Source organism: Lissotriton helveticus, chromosome 9 (assembly GCF_964261635.1).
Source record: "Lissotriton helveticus chromosome 9, aLisHel1.1, whole genome shotgun sequence".
Taxonomy (NCBI): domain Eukaryota; kingdom Metazoa; phylum Chordata; class Amphibia; order Caudata; family Salamandridae; genus Lissotriton; species Lissotriton helveticus.
The window spans coordinates 76,063,762-76,084,290 of NC_136070.1; the positions used below are offsets into that span (position 1 = coordinate 76,063,762).

A 20,529-nucleotide genomic window follows, 5' to 3' on the forward strand; every position below is an offset into this window, starting at 1 on the left:
CAAGCATTGTCCTGTGAACCAACATTAAAACTACCTGATTATTTTTCTCCTTTGTAACTTTGCCTTGATCTCATCATATGTTAAGGATATTATTTTATTTAGGTTACTTTCATTGCATACTTATTTTCTACTATATACTTATTTTGTACTATATGTATTGTGTATTATTCTTTTGATAAAATCAATCAAAACAATTTAAATAAAAAAGAAATACCTGATTATGCCAAATCATTTACACTGTGTGGCCAAGAGAGGAAGGGGTTTGCTTTGGGTTTGTTGGTGCAAGGTCAGGACAAACCTAATTGTTTATTATTACTTTGCCCTCCACGTCATGAGGGTGGGGCTGCCATTGTGCCTGCGTAAAGTGGGTGCTGCCACCCATCTGGTGATGCATCTGATGACACTGTGTTTGGATCACTTCTCTTTATTGCTGTATTTCATGCAGCAGCTTTGTTGTTGTTGATCACTAAAACTCAGAACCTTTCCATGTCCAGTTTGTCAGGATACAAAATACTTTTACTTTCTGCTTCTCATATAACATTGTTACAATGTCCTGTGTTGAAACCAGCCGGGAAACATAGTTTACAACGTGTGTCATTACAACACATTTTTTACATCGCAAAATACATTACAACTCATGTCATTACACTGCATAATCCATTACAACGCATTCCCCAAAGTAATGCCCTGGCGGAGTTAGAAAAGTAATTGCGTTGTAATGGATTATGTTTTTTTTTTTTTTTTTTTTTTTAATAAGTAAGTAATGTTTATTGATTGATTATTTAAAATCTTTACCAAAAAAGAATGCACAATATAACATTTCAATTATAATAATACAATAAAATTATAGTAGTACAGTAAAAGGGCGATAACTTTAAAAATGTAAGTAGTAATTTAGTAAAATTTTTTTTTAAAGAATTTAAAAATACAAACAATATAATAATTAATGTATTAAAAATTCCTGTTTTTTCCATGCACTTGATACAAATTTTGAGAGAGCAGAGTTAATATGTATATCTTCTAGGCAAAGACACTGGATTAGCGCTTGTCTACATGTCCTTATTGATCTTTTATTGAAGTGCCTTTTTAGAAGTGTTATTCTTTCATTTTTTAGTTCTGGGCAAAGGCACAATAGATGTATGATATTTTCCTCTCCTGTGTTACACAGCCGACATGATGTATTATTTTCAAGCCTTTTCCATGGCAGTGCATGAGACTCTCCGGGCAGGATTCCGAACCGGGCTTTCATGAATATATTTTTATATTTCCAAGTCCAAGCTGTATTCAAATATTGTTGCGGACTCTTTTTTTTGTAACTGTTTATTATAGACCAAGCATGTTTCCTTTTGGCCAGGGACTCTTTGTCACTAATCACAGATAGGATATCAGTTGTCTTATTTACAATTTTTTTTAAAGATTCCTGAGGAATAGTGGTCATCCAAATCTCCTTAAGCCCAAATTCATCTAAAGCCTTCTCGAGATACTTCCAAACAGATAATTTGGTATTGCCCTCTACTTCTTTCCATAAAAGCTCTGAGATTAAGTTGTCCTTGTCATTTTTTACCCTATACCATACTTTAATTGTGTTACCCATCCGAGCATGTCGTTGATTGTTCAAGCCGAATTCTAGTCTAATTTGGGACTGTGAGGCATTTTTAGGTAGACAGAAAAGGGATCGAAAAGTTTTCGAAATTTCTTTATTTATTGTTATAGCATCCTTTCCGTTCAATGCTTCACTGCCGTAGGTTAGGGAAGGTAACAGTTTTGCAGATATGACTTTGAGCAGTGGCTGGTAGGTTAAGTTGCTGGTGGATTTTTTTATCATACCAAATGCACCTGTTAGGGAGTTTGCCTTCCGGGTAATATCCAATTTCTGGGGTTTAAAGCTATCATTGTCATCAAAAACCAATCCTAGGTATCTATACGTTTTAGTTTGTTCCAGTTTTTCGTTACCTAAGAACCATTTCATATTGTATTTCCTTCTTGGATTTTTTGAGACAACCATAACTTTAGATTTGGATTCATTTATTACCATTTTATTTTTTATTGAGTACTCCTGTATACATGTAATTAACCTTTGCAAGCCTATCTTTGTTCTGCTTAAAAGAATAACATCATCTGCATATAGCAAATTTGATATGTGCTTATCTCCAAGTTTCGATGGATGGGCATTTATCTTGTTCAATTCTTCGGTTAAATCAGTTAAAAACAGATTAAATAGTAAAGGTGCCAATACGCAACCTTGCTTCACACCGCTAAGCGTTGGTATTTCCTCAGTTAACGATCTGCCATTCCCAATTCGAACTTTGGCCCAGGTTTTAGTGTACAGGAGACTGATCAGGTATATTAAAGGCTGTGGAATCCCTTGTGCTTGTAACTTTTTCCATAGAAGATCTCTATTGATACAGTCAAAGGCTGATTTAAAATCAACAAAACATAGAAACAGTGATTCGCCCTTTAAAATTGCCTTTTCCATTAAAATAGATAGTGCCAGGATATTGGAGGATGTCCCAAGACCTTTAACGAAGCCAGTTTGATTTGGCGGAAGAATGTTATTCTTTTTCACAAAGTCAGATAAGGCAGATAAGGTTAGATAAGTCAGATAATGGATTATGTGTTGTAACGACATGCGTTGTAACAACATGCATTGTAATGGATTTTTCTATGGAAAAAATGCGTTGTAATGACATGCATTGTAACGCCTAAGTTGTAAAGTGTCATATTCAAACCACCCTCTCTTTTCTCAACGGTTCTTGATGTGCCCACTTGATCAACCCTTGTATTGACCTCACAGATGCACATTTAACAAATTGTGATCTTGTGCCTTACATTGATAGTTTAATTCTCAGAAATGATAAAGGAATTGTGGTTGCTGGATTTGCTGTCTGCACCATGAAGAACGTTGTGGCTGTGTTTTTTTACGATTCAAAAAAGGGGGTGGTGATGGACAGAGTATCTGAGTTAATCAGAACACTCCTACCCAGTCAACAGATCAGGGCTTGATCCATCACCGTTTTTTAGCTCACTGCACCATCCCAGTTCAGAACCTGGCTATATGCAAATTAGTCTGTCCCTGGCCCAGTGCATCATGGGAACAGGGCAGACCAAACTACCAAGCCAATTCTTTACTGGAAAGGAAACAAGCTTCCGGGGACCGGTTTCTGGCATTACAGCCGTCTTCGGCCCGGCTTGCTTGAATCCTGATGGTGCAGTGAGCAAGGGACTCATGTCTGAGCATACCCTTCCACACTTGTAGTGGCCAAAACGATTAAAAAAAGGGGGTGGTGATGGACAGAGTATCTGAGTTAATCAGAACACTCCTACCCAGTCAACAGATCAGGGCTTGATCCATCACCGTTTTTTAGCTCACTGCACCATCCCAGTTCAGAACCTGGCTATATGCAAATTAGTCTGTCCCTGGCCCAGTGCATCATGGGAACAGGGCAGACCAAACTACCAAGCCAATTCTTTACTGGAAAGGAAACAAGCTTCCGGGGACCGGTTTCTGGCATTACAGCCGTCTTCGGCCCGGCTTGCTTGAATCCTGATGGTGCAGTGAGCAAGGGACTCATGTCTGAGCATACCCTTCCACACTTGTAGTGGCCAAAACGATTCAAAAAAGGGGGTGGTGATGGACAGAGTATCTGAGTTAATCAGAACACTCCTACCCAGTCAACAGATCAGGGCTTGATCCATCACCGTTTTTTAGCTCACTGCACCATCCCAGTTCAGAACCTGGCTATATGCAAATTAGTCTGTCCCTGGCCCAGTGCATCATGGGAACAGGGCAGACCAAACTACCAAGCCAGATACTCTGTCCATCACCACCCCCTTTTTGAATCGTTTTGGCCACCACAAGTGTGGAAGGGTATGCTCAGATGTGAGTCCCTTGCTCACTACACCATCAGGATTCAAGCAAGCCGGGCCGAAGACGGCTGTAATGCCAGAAACCGGTCCCCGGACGCTTGTTTCCTTTCCAGTAAAGAATTGGCTTGGTAGTTTGGTCTGCCCTGTTCCCATGATGCACTGGGACAGGGTCAGACTAATTTGCATGTAGCCAGGTTCTGAACTGGGATGGTGCAGTGAGCTAAAAAACGGTGATGGATCAAGCCCTGATCTTTTGACTGGGTAGGAGTGTTCTGCTCAATTCAGATACTCTGTCCATCACCACCCCCTTTTTGAATCGTTTTGGCCACCACAAGTGTGGAAGGGTATGCTCAGATGTGAGTCCCTTGCTCACTGCACCATCAGGATTCAAGCAAGCCGGGCCGAAGACGGCTGTAATGCCAGAAACCGGTCCCCGGAAGCTTGTTTCCTTTCCAGTAAAGAATTGGCTTGGTAGTTTGGTCTGCCCTGTTCCCATGTTGTACTGGGACAGGGTCAGACTAATTTGCATGTAGCCAGGTTCTGAACTGGGATGGTGCAGTGAGCTAAAAAACGGTGATGGATCAAGCCCTGATCTTTTGACTGGGTAGGAGTGTTCTGCTTAATTCAGATACTCTGTCCATCACCACCCCCTTTTTGAATCGTTTTGGCCACCACAAGTGTGGAAGGGTATGCTCAGATGTGAGTCCCTTGCTCACTGCACCATCAGGATTCAAGCAAGCCGGCCGAAGACGGCTGTAATGCCAGAAACCGGTCCCCGGAAGCTTGTTTCCTTTCCAGTAAAGAATTGGCTTGGTAGTTTGGTCTGCCCTGTTCCCATGATGCACTGGGACAGGGTCAGACTAATTTGCATGTAGCCAGGTTCTGAACTGGGATGGTGCAGTGAGCTAAAAAACGGTGATGGATCAAGCCCTGATCTTTTGACTGGGTAGGAGTGTTCTGCTTAATTCAGATACTCTGTCCATCACCACCCCCTTTTTGAATCGTTTTGGCCACCACAAGTGTGGAAGGGTATGCTCAGATGTGAGTCCCTTGCTCACTGCACCATCAGGATTCAAGCAAGCCGGGCCGAAGACGGCTGTAATGCCAGAAACCGGTCCCCGGAACCTTGTTTCCTTTCCAGTAAAGAATTGGCTTGGTAGTTTGGTCTGCCCTGTTCCCATGATGCACTGGGACAGGGTCAGACTAATTTGCATGTAGCCAGGTTCTGAACTGGGATGGTGCAGTGAGCTAAAAAACGGTGATGGATCAAGCCTGATCTTTTGACTGGGTAGGAGTGTTCTGCTTAATTCAGATACTCTGTCCATCACCACCCCCTTTTTTAATTGTGTTTTTTACTTCATTTACATTCTGCGGAAGGAGCTGAACTGACCCAAAATGGTCTGTTTTCAAATGTTGCATCTTTTATCACATTTGGAGCTAAAATGAGCATGTTTAGAGTGATTTGTGTGCTTCCAGGGAGTCAAAACACAAGATTTGGGATATGGGTAAAAGTAAATAGAAATTGCCCATTTGCTCACTTTGAGCCCTTAACTCACTTGTGCTTGCATCTTAGCTGCCCAGAAAACTGTAAACATGTTCACTGACTCCTAATATGCCTTTGGAGAGGCCCATGACTTAGAACTCATGTGGATGCAACAAGAGTTTCTCAGTTCAGCAGGAAACCCCTTTTTAAAAAATCGGTATTATGAATTTTAATGTATTCAGGTACCTTCCAAGGTTGCTAATGTCAAATGCATGGCACAGCAATTACTCAGGATGCAGTGTCGAAGGATAATGATTCTGCTGATCAAACTGTTAAAATGGCTGCTTTGTCTCCCACACCTGAACTCACTATGTATCCCAGGCTGCTGAACCCCTTATATCACACTTAATGATCTCGCGGAGCTACAAGAATGTTACTCAGTGAAGATAGTGTATGACTAGAATAATTGTACAAAACAGACCCTGATTGAGTGTGGCATGACAAGCAAGGAAGAGTGGCATCACTGAAAGTATTGCTAACAACATTTTGCCCTTTTATACCACTATGTTGCCCATGTTAGTCGACAAGTCATGATTTGTGCTGCAAGTACCCACTGGTCTGCTTCTTAGTTCCTTTCCGTTGCCCAACAGTATTATCATACCTGTGCCATATGCCCCGCTGCCTATCCACCTCAATGGTGCCCCTTTGCCCATATACAAATAGATTTAATTCAGATGTCTCCATGTTGTTCTTGTTTTTACATTTTAATTGTAGTTTGCATGTTCTCTGAATGAACTGATGCCTACCTATGTTCCAGAGTTGATGGTATTACTGTTGCTAAGAAACTGCTCTGAGTTTCATCGCAAAGTTTGGAATCCCCCTCCGAATCGGAAGTGACAAAGGAACCCACTTTGTGTTCTGTGTACTTCAGAAACTGTGCAAAGCTTTAGGGGTTAAACAATACCTTCATTTTGCTTATTACTCTGAGTCATCTGGGAAAACTGAACGTTGCAAAGGTACTTTGAACAGCAAACTATCTATGAGGGTTGCAGAAATTGTCTGTGTACAGCAGACATTGAAAAGGGGAAAAGTTTTAAGACTCCATTTCATCCTCTCTTCCTATTTTCACCCGGTCATTGTTTCTGACTAAAATCCTACAAATATATTTCCCTAATTACAAGACCACGAAAATCGACTATAGTTTGCTGTCTGAACAAAAAAAAACTTTATAAAATGATAACTTGTCTAATACAGAAATAATTTTTTAGGAGAATGTCAATATGATGAAACCATAGCAAGGATAGTAAAGGGGTGTCATTAAAGCCTCAATTTGTATTACTATGATCTCTATAATTTTGAAAGAAAAAAAACACTTTCAAAGCTGAAATCAGTTTTAAATAATATGTACACATAAAATCAGGGAACTCAAAGACCTTCAAGTATTTATATACATGAACTATGATTAATATGAACGCTTATTAGAAAAAGCAGGTGTATGCATTCTGAAATAGAAAGCAAACACATTGATTGCAACATGGCTAGAAGGACAGTAACAACTGTAAAACCATGCAAAACGTTCAGTTCCTTAAAAGAAAACACAACAACTGCTCCCAATGAGAAAAGATCACACCTGAGAGATTGCAAATTTTTCTGTTTTCCCAAATTCCTAACACAATATTTAGATTGCAAATCAAAAAAATAAATCCTATCGAAAATTACACTCTGGGGGGTTTGTAGATTGCAGATGAAAAGCAAAATGATGTCCCTGCTAAATCCCTTCAGTTGCAAGGATGTCATTTACTGACTCTGTCTGGCCCTTAGTGCAAATCTCCCAGGAGGGTTGGAGAGTTGAGTGGTGGATTTATTATTATGGAACCTACTCACACATCACCCGCCCTCCTGAGTGTCAAGTCTGTCCCTCCCGACTTGCTTTCAGGAAAGCTGGCAGTTCTGCAGTTTTGCTGAGTCACTCTATGAACAGAATGTCTTCAAGGAGGATAAATATACTCACTGATCTAAGATCTGGTCTTGACCCCGCCACAGTCAATATATCACAAAACAAAATAATTAATGCTATATATATCTCTGACAATGAATTCCTATGCCACATAGCAACGTAACACGTTTTTATAAAGTTATGTTTTAAATAGCAAACAAAATAACCTATAAGAAGAATCAGAGTGATATCAAGGGAACTTATGTCCTCCCACATAGGGAAACTCCCTCTTCATGAGCAAAAGACAGAAAAATAACTGGGAAATGGGTGCCTGTGGGGTCTACATGGACCAGCACAGGTCATATGTTTGAAAACACACTACAAGAAATTCCTCTTCTACACACATTGGATGAAGACAACTGCCTTATAGCCGACATATCATCGACATTTCATATTTAGTTTATCTGCTATTTTTCCCATCAACTCCCATAACATCAAGATGCTGCCATTCAGTGTACACATACAATATAAATGTCAGGGAGACCCCAAAAAATGCATCCCTTAATTGGAGACAACAAATACAATGAGGTGAGGGGAGGACTAAATTAACTGCTATTCAATAGCGCACCAATTAATGGCCTTCGGACAAATATCTACATTTAAGTGAAAAATATGCTAGAACAAAAGAAGACAATTTTACTGTAGTTTATGGTGTTTACACTCGGTGCTGAAATCTGTTCTCTTTCTTCACCTTTCAAAAATCATTTGAATCGGCTTGAGATTAGATAGAGGAGGCAAAGACCTCTACTAGTAAGCTTTTTTTATTTTTATTTTATTTACATCATTTATAAAACGCCTGAATCACCCCGAATGGGGTATCTCCGCGCTGAGGACAGCAGTTGGTATGAGTAACAGAGTTAGAAAAGTAGCGTTTTGAGCTTCTTTCTGAAGCCTACGTAATTAGTGGTCAGACGAATCTCGAGAGGCAGTTGATTCCACAGTTTGGGGGCCAGGTAGGAGAAAGATTTTCCTCCCAACCTGGCTCGCCTTATGCGCGGGACAATGAGCAGGCCCTTCCCTTCGGAACTAAGGGAGCGAGGTGGTATGTATCGCATTAGCTTGTCTGCAAGATAGGCAGGGCCCATCTGGTTTATGCCTTTGAAAACAATGCAACAGACTTTAAAATGTATTCTTTTACGAACAGGCAGCCAGTGAAGCTTACGCAACAGGGGGAGTGAGGGGGCACGGTAAGGGGCACTTGTTACCGGGCGTGCGGCTGTGTTCTGAACCACCTGAAGACCTTGCAGTGCTGATTCCTTAGCGGCGATTAGCAGAGCGTTGCTAAAGTCTAGGCGGCTGAGTACCAGGGCATGAACCAGAGTTTTACGTGTAGATACGGGTAAAAAGTGAAAGACCTTGCGAAGGAGGCTAAGTGCGTAGAAGCAAGCTCTTTTGGTTGCAGCTATGTTTTCATCCATGTTAAGATCGTTGTCCATTAGCACCCCTAAGTTTTTAACAACTGTCTTTGGCAGAGGTGATGGCCCCAAATCATCAGGCCACCAACTAGGGGACCAGCTGTTGATTGCATCTTTGAAGAGTATTACTTCGGTCTTTCCTGCATTCAGCTGTAGGAAGTTACTGCTCATCCAAGATGTTATGGCTCCATCCCTTCCTTGAACATAATTTTGATGTCAGGAGTGTCTTTCTTGTAGGATAGGATAAGTTGGGTGTCATCCGCGTAAGAGATCGGGGTGAACCCTAACTTCCTAAGCAGCGCTGAGAGAGGGGCAATATATATCTAAACAAGGATGGGCTCGGGCAGGACCCTTGTGGTGCTGGAGCAGATTTAATCTGCAGTCAGGCAGTTTTATTTTTGTGCTTCAGACAGACTGCATTTAAATTGCCACGCACATTTTCGTACAAGTTAAAAACATGGCACATGAAAAAACATGAAAGTGAGGCCTATTCAGACTGAAATGCTTTTGCTGAATTAACATGTGGTTTTTTGCAATGTAGAGAAAAGTGGCCTTTTTAGCTTTGAAGATTAATAGAATGTGTTTCTCTCTTCCCAGCTCATCCCTTGCAATCTAAATGCACTATTTCTGTCTTAAAAGACTTTGACTTGTTGCATATTTTGATAAACATTTTCAGTTAATAACACCTCTTTTTATAATGTGTGTGAATTAATAATGCACCAAACACTACACAGGGGGCTAAATGCTTTTTTGCATGAAAAGCTATCTAAAACACTAAAGCATGTTGCTTTGTGCGCTATATTAACTGTGTGTGCTTTTAAAAGTTACACTAAAGCATAAAAATGCTATGTTGCATATTGCACATTTATTTTGCATGTTGTCATAAATAATAGAAAAGTTGCTTGAAACTAATAGCTTGACTAGGTAAACATTTATAAGGGGTATTAGCATGGAGTTGGGAAACATAATGGGCTGATTTACATGAAATTAATATTCTCTTTGTGTTTGTTTTATTTTTGGGCCTACCATTAAATGGCTGCCTGTGAATCCAGCAAGGCTATGGCTTGCATTAAAAGAGAAGAGAGCATGCGCAGACACCAGCTTGACTCAAACTGCGGAAGGAGTCAAGGACATCTTGAACTGTACATTCTTGTGATTATTCCAATGTACCAGTTAGTTAAAATATCCGTCCTATTGCGCTGTGAAAGGAAGGAAGAGAATTAGAATGAAACATTTTTCCTAGTAGATGTTGCAAACGTTTATAAATGTATTTATTCATGTATGCTTCTTTTGTTAAAACTGGTTTAGTCAGGATTTTAGAGTGAGTCAGGGTAGTGAGAACTCTTGCCATCATGACTGACCAATCACGTACAGGTTTTCCTGAAGATGCAACATTTTTGTGTAGACTGCCAAGAATTAGAGTATAAATAATGACCTCTCTGGGGGCGTGGCTAGATTTTTTGCTCACTGGCTGGCTTTCTTAGCTCAGCTGGCTTCTTGCTCATTTTGGCTTAGGCTTTGCTTCATCCTATGGGTTAGGTATGAGATCGTCATGAGTGCAGCCTTGGGCGTCTGAGGAGAGTCAGGTGGGCGGTTCCCTTGAGGAGGGGCTGTGAAGGAGGGGCTGATTTCCTCTTTAGACACAGACAGACAGAGAGTGCAGCTGATTAAGATAGAATTAGATGCTACACTTTAAGTTTATGCTTTGACTAATTAATTAGGTCTGAAAAGTTGTATTTGTCTTATGCATTTATTTCTCTTTATGGGAGATTTTTGCCAACTATTTAATTATTGATTAGCCTTACAAGACTATCAGCCTGATTCATGTACGGGCCGTTTTGCGTGGCCCTAATAGCGAATCATAGCGACTCGCTATTGAGGACACGCAAAACGGCATTCATGTAGGAATTGCTAAATCAATAGCGATTCCTACATGTTCTCTATTTGCGAGTAGCAATTTGCTACTCGCAAAAAAAGGAATAACTCCCCATTCATTCCTATGGGCCAAAAGGCCCATAGGAATGAATGGGGAGTATCCCTTATTTGCGAGTAGCAATTTGCTACTCGCAAATCAGATAGCGATTTTAAGGGTGCCAGGGGTGTCCAAAGGACACCCTGTAGCACCCCTAAAATGCACATTTGAACAGGTGTTGCGCACACACATGTCCAAAGGACATGTGTGTGTGCAACATGCAACTTAGAAAATGCTTTTAAAAGCATTTTTCTATGTTTTTGCTATTTACCGAGAGGTCTGACCTCTCGGTAAATAGCGGCCCAATTTAGCTAAATCGCAATTTTTGCAAGTGTCATGAATAGCATTTAAGGAATCTCTAATAGAGATTCCTTAAATGCTAATCCTCGCATATTTGCAAATTCCTCATTAGCGATTTTTGCATTTGGGATTGTGAATCCCAAATGCCAAAATTGCACTCGCAAAAGGCAAGATTCTGAGAATCTTGCCCTTTGCGAGTGCAATTTTGCTTCATGAATCAGGCTGTATTTTTCTTAGAAACTCTTTAAGAATTTTGACTGATATTTTTGTGCCACATTTTCTTTCCTACATGTAATGCTTATATGCAGACTGTAAATTGTTCTGTATTAATGCTATTTTTCATGTTTTCCAAATTCTGTAACCTGATTGATATTTTACTAATGAATAAAGGGTCAGAGAAAAATTTACTTTTGACTAGAAAATAAAACCCTTTAAAAAAATCAACAACTCTCTTTATTGGCTTAAAATAATATTAGCATTTTTGACTGTTCATCTTTATTTAAAGTCTCCAGACGGTAATACATGGTGTGAAGGGCCCAACACCTTTGCAGCGGTAAATTAGAGGTAGCATGAGGGTTTGGCATTGAGAAATTACCAGAAGAAATTACCACTCCATCAGTGGTACCCCTTAAGTGACTTGGGTAGTTTTGGAGAAGAAAGGGCCAAGGTTCACAGTTTGCGTTCTGTTGCTGAGGACATTTTGGAGCCTGGCCATAGCGGAATTCTGGATGTCTGTAGAGCGCAATCTGTCCAGCAGGATTTGATGAGAGATGGTGTCAAAAGCGGCGGACAGGTCAAGCAGTATAAGAATCACTGCTTGATTGTCGTCTGCCAGCATACGAATGTCATCGGTTACGTTCACCAATGCTAGTTCAGTACTATGCATGGGACGAAAACCTGACTGAGATTGGTCAAGGCAGTTGGAGGCTTCTATGAAAGCAGAAAGATGAGTATTAATATGCTTTTTTGCTATACAGGGGGAGTAAAGAGATTGGGCGATAGTTGGACACCTCATTAGGGGGCAGTTTTAGATTTTTTCTAATGGGCATGATCTGCGCATCCTTCGATTCTTTGGGGAGACGGCCCTGTTTGATGGAGCAATTAAGAATAGAGCAGAGGGGCTCTGCTAATTCAGGTGCTAGTTTTTTTGCTTCTTCGGTGGGTAGTAAATCTTTGGGCGAGCACGATTTAGCGGAGTTCAGTAAAGATTCCGTGTCCTGAGTAGTAAGCAAGGGAAATTCATTTAGAGTAGGCAAATTTTTTGGAGCCAGATCATGGTCAGTTGGAAGAATGTGATTGGTGTTAATGGGAGAAGCTAGTATCTCATTATAAATGTTCTCTATTTTTTTAGAGAAATGGAGGGCTATATGTCACACAGTAATTGAGTTGCTTCCTCATCTGAGTTGCACGCTTTCGGATTGATGAGAGAGTTAAGGATGTGGAAGAGTGTTTTTGAGGTATTGCCTGCTTGCTCCAGCTGGCTGGCTATGGGATTTTTTCGGGCGGATTTTAAGTTTTTGTGATAAATATCTAGGGCCAGTTTATAATGTTCCTCGGCTGTGGGAACTTTATTTCGGCGTCATTGTTGCTCTAGCCTTTTGCACTTACTTTTCTCTAGGCGCAGATTTACTGTGTACCAGGGAGTTGGTGTGCGAGTAGGGGCCACACAAGATTTCTTCTCAGGGAGTATGACATCTAGAGTGAGCTTAATTGTGTTATGAAAGGACGACAGTTGATTGTCGACTGTATCCGAAGCGGAAGAGTGATCAGGGGTGTAAGCAGCACGAAATTCGCTGAGGGAGAGTTTGTGCCACTGTCTATAGGTACGGGTTATTGGGGCTCTTTTAGTTACATGTTCACGAATACCAGTCACGTCAAAAGATATACACGAGTGATCCGAACAGATTAGAGGGGTAGTAACTTTATAAGAGATATCAGGTGAATTTGAAAGAATTTGATCTAATACATGACCAGCGGTGTGTGAATAGTGTTTCTTTTTATGAGTCCAAGGGCAGACATTTCCCTTCGGAAAGTAATGGCCTCCGGATCATCAGGGTTTTTGCTATGAACGTTGAAGTCGCCTAGTAATAAAAACTTATTAGTAGAAATCACATGGGGAGCAATCAGATCTGAAGGAGTGAGCTAGAGTTAGCAAGAGGTCCGGGGGGGGCGATAAACAAGAGCTCCATTCCAGCTTAATTGTGAGTGAAGATCGAGTCTGAATATGAGGATTTATATATTATCACTGAAGTATTGATCTAATAATATCGCTTTAATCGGATCTTTGTAAATAATAGCAACCCCACCACCGGTTTTATGTGGCCTATCTAGTTTTAGAATGTGATATCCGTCCGGTACTGCAATTGCACTGTCTGGGGAAGAGGAGGGTTTTAACCAGGTTTCCGTTAAAAACCCAATATCTAAAGAAGCAGAAGAAAGTAAATCCCATATGTTGGTGGAATGTTTAGGGAGGGAACGAACGTTTGCCAAGAAACACTCCCAGTTGGCTGCAAGTGGGCTGTTAGTGTCAACAATATGAGGGGGGACACTGGCCAGAGAAAGTGGCAGTCAGGCACTGGTCAATGTCCCGATAATCAAGAAGGCTAAATGGGGAGGTTGATGCCTCTCCTATCTAGCTCCGAAACTTTGGAACAAGCTGCCTCTGCACATCAGATCACAACCTGTTCGGTCAAAATTCCGGGGCTTATTGACAACCTGGCTCTGTCCCACTTACCAATGATCTGACCTTTCTGGGTTTCACCTCACTCGTGTGTCTCACCAGCACCAAGACGCCTCAGCAATTGAGCGCTTTATAAAACTCTTACTTACTTACTAATATATGCATTTAGAAATTTAGGCTTTAGAGGCACCTACATCTGGACATCATCAACAAGACTTCAGCACAAGAACTAAATGCCGGGTCTCTACATTTGTTTATCAATATGCTTTACAGAACAGTTATCATCAATATTTGACTTGCTGCTGAATGGGTTTATACATATGATTGTATCCTTATCGAGTCTAATATTTATGATCCGTTTCTCTGCACCGTCTTTCATTATGTTTAGGTTCCACTAATATCAATCTCCTACTCATATGTCTACCTTAAATTCTGCTTAATGTTGTATTGTTTTTCTGATTATGTATTATTCAAGTTAGACAAAAAAAGAAGCTGGGGTCTAAAAATAAATAGAAATACAACAGTAATGCATGCACTAGTTCCTTTTTCAAATGAATTAGATCTGAAATTGAACTTCATCCCAGTCACAATAAAATGAGCCATCGCTTGGAATTTGGCACAAAACAATCTGATGCCACTGAACAATCAAAAGGAGCATGTGTTAGATGTAATCCTCTGGTACATGACTGATGCTGGGTATGGAAAGTTGGAAACAAGACAACAGTAGGTCTGTACCTGCTAAAGCTTTGATCCTCGATCTCTCAAACAGCCGTGCTGAACTGTTGTCATTGTCTATCTCATCATCCACAATTTCCCAGCGCGTGTTGATGTGGGTATATTGCTGCTGGATCTCCAAGTTATCGAAATCTCTTGGGGTGGTCATCTTCTTCCTCTTTTAGGTCCTGAAGCTGCTGTGATCATGGAGAGGTCCTACAATACAAAGATGTAACTCTGTTAGGATTGATCTGTGTACATTGTCTTTTGTCATGTTTTTCTTTTTTCTACTATCATACTGCTAGTCATTTGTCTATTTATGCTGAATTTTATATTGTTTTTCTGATTATATAGTATTCAAATTTGACCATCAAAACAACTTGAGGAATTAAAAGTAATACAAGCATAGCAGTAGTACATTTATAACTTCTAATAACCTGTAACAACGTGGAGCAGCTTATTTTCCTAGAAAGACATTCATTCTGATCAAAGTTCATGCCCTCCTGGGTGGTGCACACCCAAAATGGCCATACAGAACCTAACATTGCAATTTTCTTGTGTCACCCATTTTGAAGGGTATTTCCCTAATTCATGTTTACGCCATGTAAATGGGGAGATGGCTGCTTTTCATGGATGTCAACTTGCATGATTATAAAAACATTTTCTCTGAATTTGCAAGCTGTGTTTGCAAGCAGAAACAAAATTGGAAGTACAACCTGGAGCTCTCCCCGGGCCTGGCCACACCAAGCCATTAAGAAGAATGACAAAGTGGAACTTCAGTAGAGAAAATCCAATAAAGACTCATGAAAAATGAAAATTTGTATGTAATGGGGAATTAACTCATATGATAGTTAAAGGGGAAAGTAAAAAAGATGAAAATTGAGTTAGAACCCATTGCATCTTATGAAAGTTTTAATAAAAGCAGTTTTGTGGTAGAAAATCTCACCAAAAGAATTCTGCAGTTAAATATTGTTTATAAGAAATTTCTCCTTCAAAAATTCTTTGGTACATAAAACATCTCCCGTGAATGAAGCTGGTCAAAATCGGTAAACTTATCAAACTTCACAAACTCTGCAAAGTGAGAAGAATGGCAAAATTGTACCCTTCTTCGAAAGTGAAAAATTAAACTTGGCCCACTTCTAGGTTTAATGTTTCACCACAAAAAAATTAGAATAAACGTTTTAGGTCAATTTTGCAAGGAGGGGAAATTTATGTAAAAATCTCTAAATTAATGGCCAGATCTAGTCTATGTGTGATAGAGCATTGTAACATGGGGAAGAACAACTCCTGAAGCTCTTGATGTCTGTGGAAAAGGCAGAGCTCACAATTTAATAACTTTTGTCAAAGCCGCACACCCTACCTGTCCATAGCGTTATAACGCCCCCACCACTAAACATTACCCTACCGCTATGGCTTTAACTTCCTATTTAGTTCTCCTAATTCCTAAATGTCCATTGACTTCCTATCCAGCATGCCCTCACCAGGCCCACACTGCCTCCAGTTCTATTCCTTGCTAAGTTCTTTGCCATACTTTGCGGATTCTAACTTCCCTGGTCTTACTTGAATGCTCTCTTTCTGCCACCAGGAGAAAACAAGCCCCGGGGTGTTATTTCTGCTCTTATTTCCATTCAGGCTTTCTTTCCTTACCAATCGTCCATCACCTCCATCTCCCTTGCCAAATACATACTGTTTCCGAGTACGGATAGGCGCACACAATCATGTCCAAAAATCCGATATTTATACTCAATATTGATATGTCTCACTATTCCAATGTTGTGTGCCTCACACCTCACTAGTCACATCTTTGTTAGTCATATTAATGGCCTCTGGCTTATGTGCTTTCCCTCCACAACCTTCTGGGATAAAACTGTGTGCAACACGTATCTGCTCTCTCTAATTTGTGCTAAATCACCTTCATGTTACTTTTAATACTTTTCAGCAGCGCTAAGCCCAGCTGTCGGTCATAAGACTGTCACGTCTTGTCTTCCCATGCCCAATTCCGAATGGAGTGGTTGCAAATCCATACCTCTTAGATCTGGGTGTCAGCAGTTCCCCATCCTGCCAAAGACAATACTCATCAGCACTCCTATGCCTCTGCTGACCCTCAGGCCTTACATACCACATATCCCCAGATTTCCCTGGACCTCCACCTGCCCAAGGTCCTCAACATGTCCTCCCTAACCCAGGCTGTAACCTGCCATTACCACTCCAATGCTAAACAAATGCATCCTAAACCATTCCTCTGCCCAAACATTTCCTCATTAAAGGTAACATCTGCTTGCCCGTTACTCTGCTACCATCCTCATGTCTGAATCCTCTAACAAGGCCATGCTCCATTGCCTCCAGGTACTGCCTAGGTGCTGCCAGTGGACATATCTCCCTCCTACCAGAGAACCATAACCTTCTTATTTGTAATCTCATCACTTTCCCCTTCTGATCTGTCTTATCTTCCTGGACTGTGCTATGTTACCTCCCTCTTCCACTAACATCTACCTCAAGTGCATGGATCCATGGCCCTTAGCTCTCACTACCTCAGAAATCTTAGACGCCCCAGAGAATAGATTTGCAAATATAACCCAAAACAACCCTACTTTCCAGCTGGAAGCACACGGTTCTCACCTGGAACATGATCAACATGTGCACTGTGATTGGTCACCTCCTGCCCTGTGACCTGCCCTTCTATCTGGTCCATTGTTCCAGCATCCGCCTCACAAATTAACCTCACTCGCTTTATACCCTAAAGCATTTCCCATAGAATGCTATCCCTGGCATGTTTACCAGACATAGTTCTTGTAAACAAATTCTTTTTCTATCAGTGTTATCACAAAATTCACTACATCAGCCCTCCTTGACATCATGCCTATCCTGTCTTTGCCCCTCCTTTTCATTCTACTCTTGACAATTTCATCCTTCAAGGATGGAGCTAAAGAACTTTCCACCAGCTGCAGCAACCTCAACGGCTTAGGTGCCGCATCTCCTAAAGAAATTACTCGTCATGATGGTCTGCTCTCAGAGCCAATCCATGAAATCTCGACCTCTGAAAGTGAGACAAGACATTGGCCACCTCATTGACTAAACCAAGGAAGTGTGTTGCTTGAAACTTATCATTGCAATGTGTCATCTCAACACTGATGCAAGTGACAGCCTCCAGTACTCACTGATCATTGACTGACAGTTTGTTGATCAGTTTCATCACTGACACATTGTAGATGATAAACATCATTTTCTTGTTTTCTAATTTCCTCCTCCATGATCTCATCACCAGCACTACTGGAAGAATTCCAAGAAAGGTTGCTGTGTTTGTGACTCCAGTCCTCAGGCTACTTCTCCACAAAACTGTCCTTCCATAAAAGTTGTAACCACCAGCCCCAGACAAATCCAAAAATATCTCTACCATTTAACTGACCGGGTTAATTTTCATCCACGTTGGAACTCATTATAGCTGTCCAGGGACTTAATTCATGTCACCATATCCTGTCACACCCGCTCCAATATCCTAAACCTAGGGTGTGCTTATGAGACTCGCATCATGGCGCTATGGGTCTGCAGGTAGCTTCGTCCAGAGTGACCACTCTGCAAGCAAAGTTTACAAGTTGAAGAACCTGCTGCATTTTTCTTATCTCACTTTTTTGTTAATCACTTCATGCAGTTTCTCCCTAGGTTGTCAACTTGTCAGTTGGCAAACGTGACAGCATGACCATGAAAGTCCAGGTCTATGTCAAAGTGGTTATTTCTGATGACGGGTCGTCAGTTTTTTACACTGCCGATGCCAGCTACTCCTACCAGCATTCTCATTGAGTGCATGTGTCCTCCTTCACTCCAATTACAGGCAACTAGCAGAACATCTTTGAGGTAATGCAGCACTTACACAAATACCAATACTGACTTTGCCACTAAAAACGTGCCGTAAGTTTTGAAAACTGCAAATTCCACTAAGCAGCCTATCAGCATTACCTTGTCAGCAAAAATCTGTCCTACAAATGGAATCCCTAATAAGATACAATTATATGGGTGCATGAGCAGCAGACAGAAAGTGGACTGAATGTCTGTCTTACCCATCTGGGCTTCAACTGTGAACCATGATAATGGCCTTGCCAATACTCGACTATGACACCGAGCACTTGCTCTCACCAGTATAGTCAATTAGCAACCCTCTTATTGGCCAACATAGTGGGTAAGTCAGCCTGTACTCACATTCTGCTTTTTTTGGTACCTCTCCTAAATGTGAGATGATCAGGCTTGGTAGGGGCATCTCGCCAAAGAGGACCGCCATCCTTCCCACCGTATTCTCTGTTGTCAATTTAGCAGTACAATCTTTACAACCTCTTGCACTGATCTCAAGTTATCAATCCAATGACCCAGCCGAAGTTCCGTCTGTAGAATCCTGAAACTTACAGTAATTCCTTTCCTCAAATGTCACTCCAGTGCTGTGTTCCGGTATTTTCTCACCCATGAATCTATCATCTCAAAATGAATTGGCCTACTGGAGCTTGCCCAAAGCTCTACTATTCTCCCCTATCCGGAAAGCTCTCCTCGCTCACCAACGCATTGTACTAGCTGGTGCTTCCCTTTGCATTTGGAACGTTTGTACCTGCACTAACACCACAATCTTTAGCTTGCACAATTATTAGAGTTCCAACATATTCCCACCATTCTGTTCTTCAAGTGGCTCCTCTCACCCCTTTCTCTCTTTAAGGTAGATCTGCCTGAAGATGGTACTTGGAAGAGAAGTACATCACTTGCCTCTGAAGCGCTGGTACCAACTGAGTGAATGCCATCAACTGGATCATTGTTGATTTTGCCCCCTGTCTTCAATAGATCTCACCTTAACCTTTTCATCATACCTTAGCTAAGCTAGTCCCCAAAGCTGATCTGGTGCCATCCTAATGAACTCAAACTATTTGAAAAGTTAGGTATTTCTCATAAAAATGGTGGCATAAATTCAGATCATACTGCTATGTTGGTGGGTACCTTTAGTTGCTTTGTAATCTCCCTTTTCACTGCCTTTGATACTCTTTGCTGCCTTTGATCCTTCCATATGTAAAAGCTTAAATCTGTCAATACATTCGCTCATTAAGTGACCCCCTAAACATTCTGTTTTGCCCATAAATGGCACTTTTACCTCTGCTCCTATCCCTTTATTGCCTGATTCCTTCGCATTGTCTTGCCTTTTCTTTCTCTGTCGTTTCCTCTACCACCGCTTTTCTACTGGTGTGCTTCTGTGTTCGCTAAAAATGACTGGCAAGCATTGCTCTGCAACTCACACTGGTGCTTACCCGCTCTTGCAGCCTTCTCTACTTCCTTGGCTATGATTGTTTGCTGTACCTGACCATGTCATACACCTTTTCTCAAAAACCTTGATCCAAAAGTCCCACCATCTCTTTGAAAGGAATTAAACACAATATCCCTATCTCTCTGTACTGCTGCATTGCCTTCTTTCTCCTGCCTCTTCCACAATTTTAGTCTCCTCCTGATTCCATACATCCCACCTTCATGCTCATGTTCTGTTAGTGTCTTCTGAGAGTTTAGGTCCGAGTCTACTGAGGTTCCATATCCCTACCTCTCCTCTCTCCAACCTCCTTATGTTCTCTTTCCATTGTACCATGTCATCGCTGAATTGACTGTAGCTACTCTTTCCTGTCCTCCACCCCTTTGCCTACCCAAAGTTTGAGGTACCATTAGTACGGGTGTCAAGGAATTCTTGTTCCCCAGGACTTTGCCACCTCTCACCTGCCCATCTACCTCCTCTTCTGACTGGTTTGCTTCTTCCTCCGAAGACCCATCAAGTTCCTCAAAGTCATGTCATCATTATCCACAACCAGGCAGCTCCTTGGCTTTCCCATGGCCGACCAAGCCCTGAGGGGCTCACTGCCTCCTGCCCCTTGCCCACCAAGAGCTCAAGCCTTAGCATTTCTCTTTCCCAAAGCACCTGCCCCATGACCTGAATTCCACCCAATTCTCCTTCTTCATCTTAGATATCGAGCTGTCTTGAGGTGACGGTCCACTTCCTTCTCTGTCCTCTTTTCCCTTGCAGTGGTGGCCACACATTTCCATGCTGCTGTGCCTGGTGCACAGGCAGCAGACGCCCTCATGAACCTGTCT

The 20,529-nt window shown here is 41.4% G+C and overlaps 1 protein-coding gene across 1 annotated transcript in view; it reads right to left on the reverse strand.

The window, feature by feature from the left end:
* SPTB (spectrin beta, erythrocytic) overlaps positions 1-14,643 on the reverse strand; it is a 271,974-nt gene extending 257,331 nt beyond the window's left edge. The window contains exon 1 of the mRNA XM_078659516.1: positions 14,449-14,643. Coding sequence (XP_078515642.1) covers positions 14,449-14,596 — 148 coding nt within the window. The 5' untranslated portion in view covers positions 14,597-14,643. The remainder of the gene's footprint in view (positions 1-14,448) is intronic.
* Between the last annotated feature and the right edge of the window lie 5,886 nt (positions 14,644-20,529).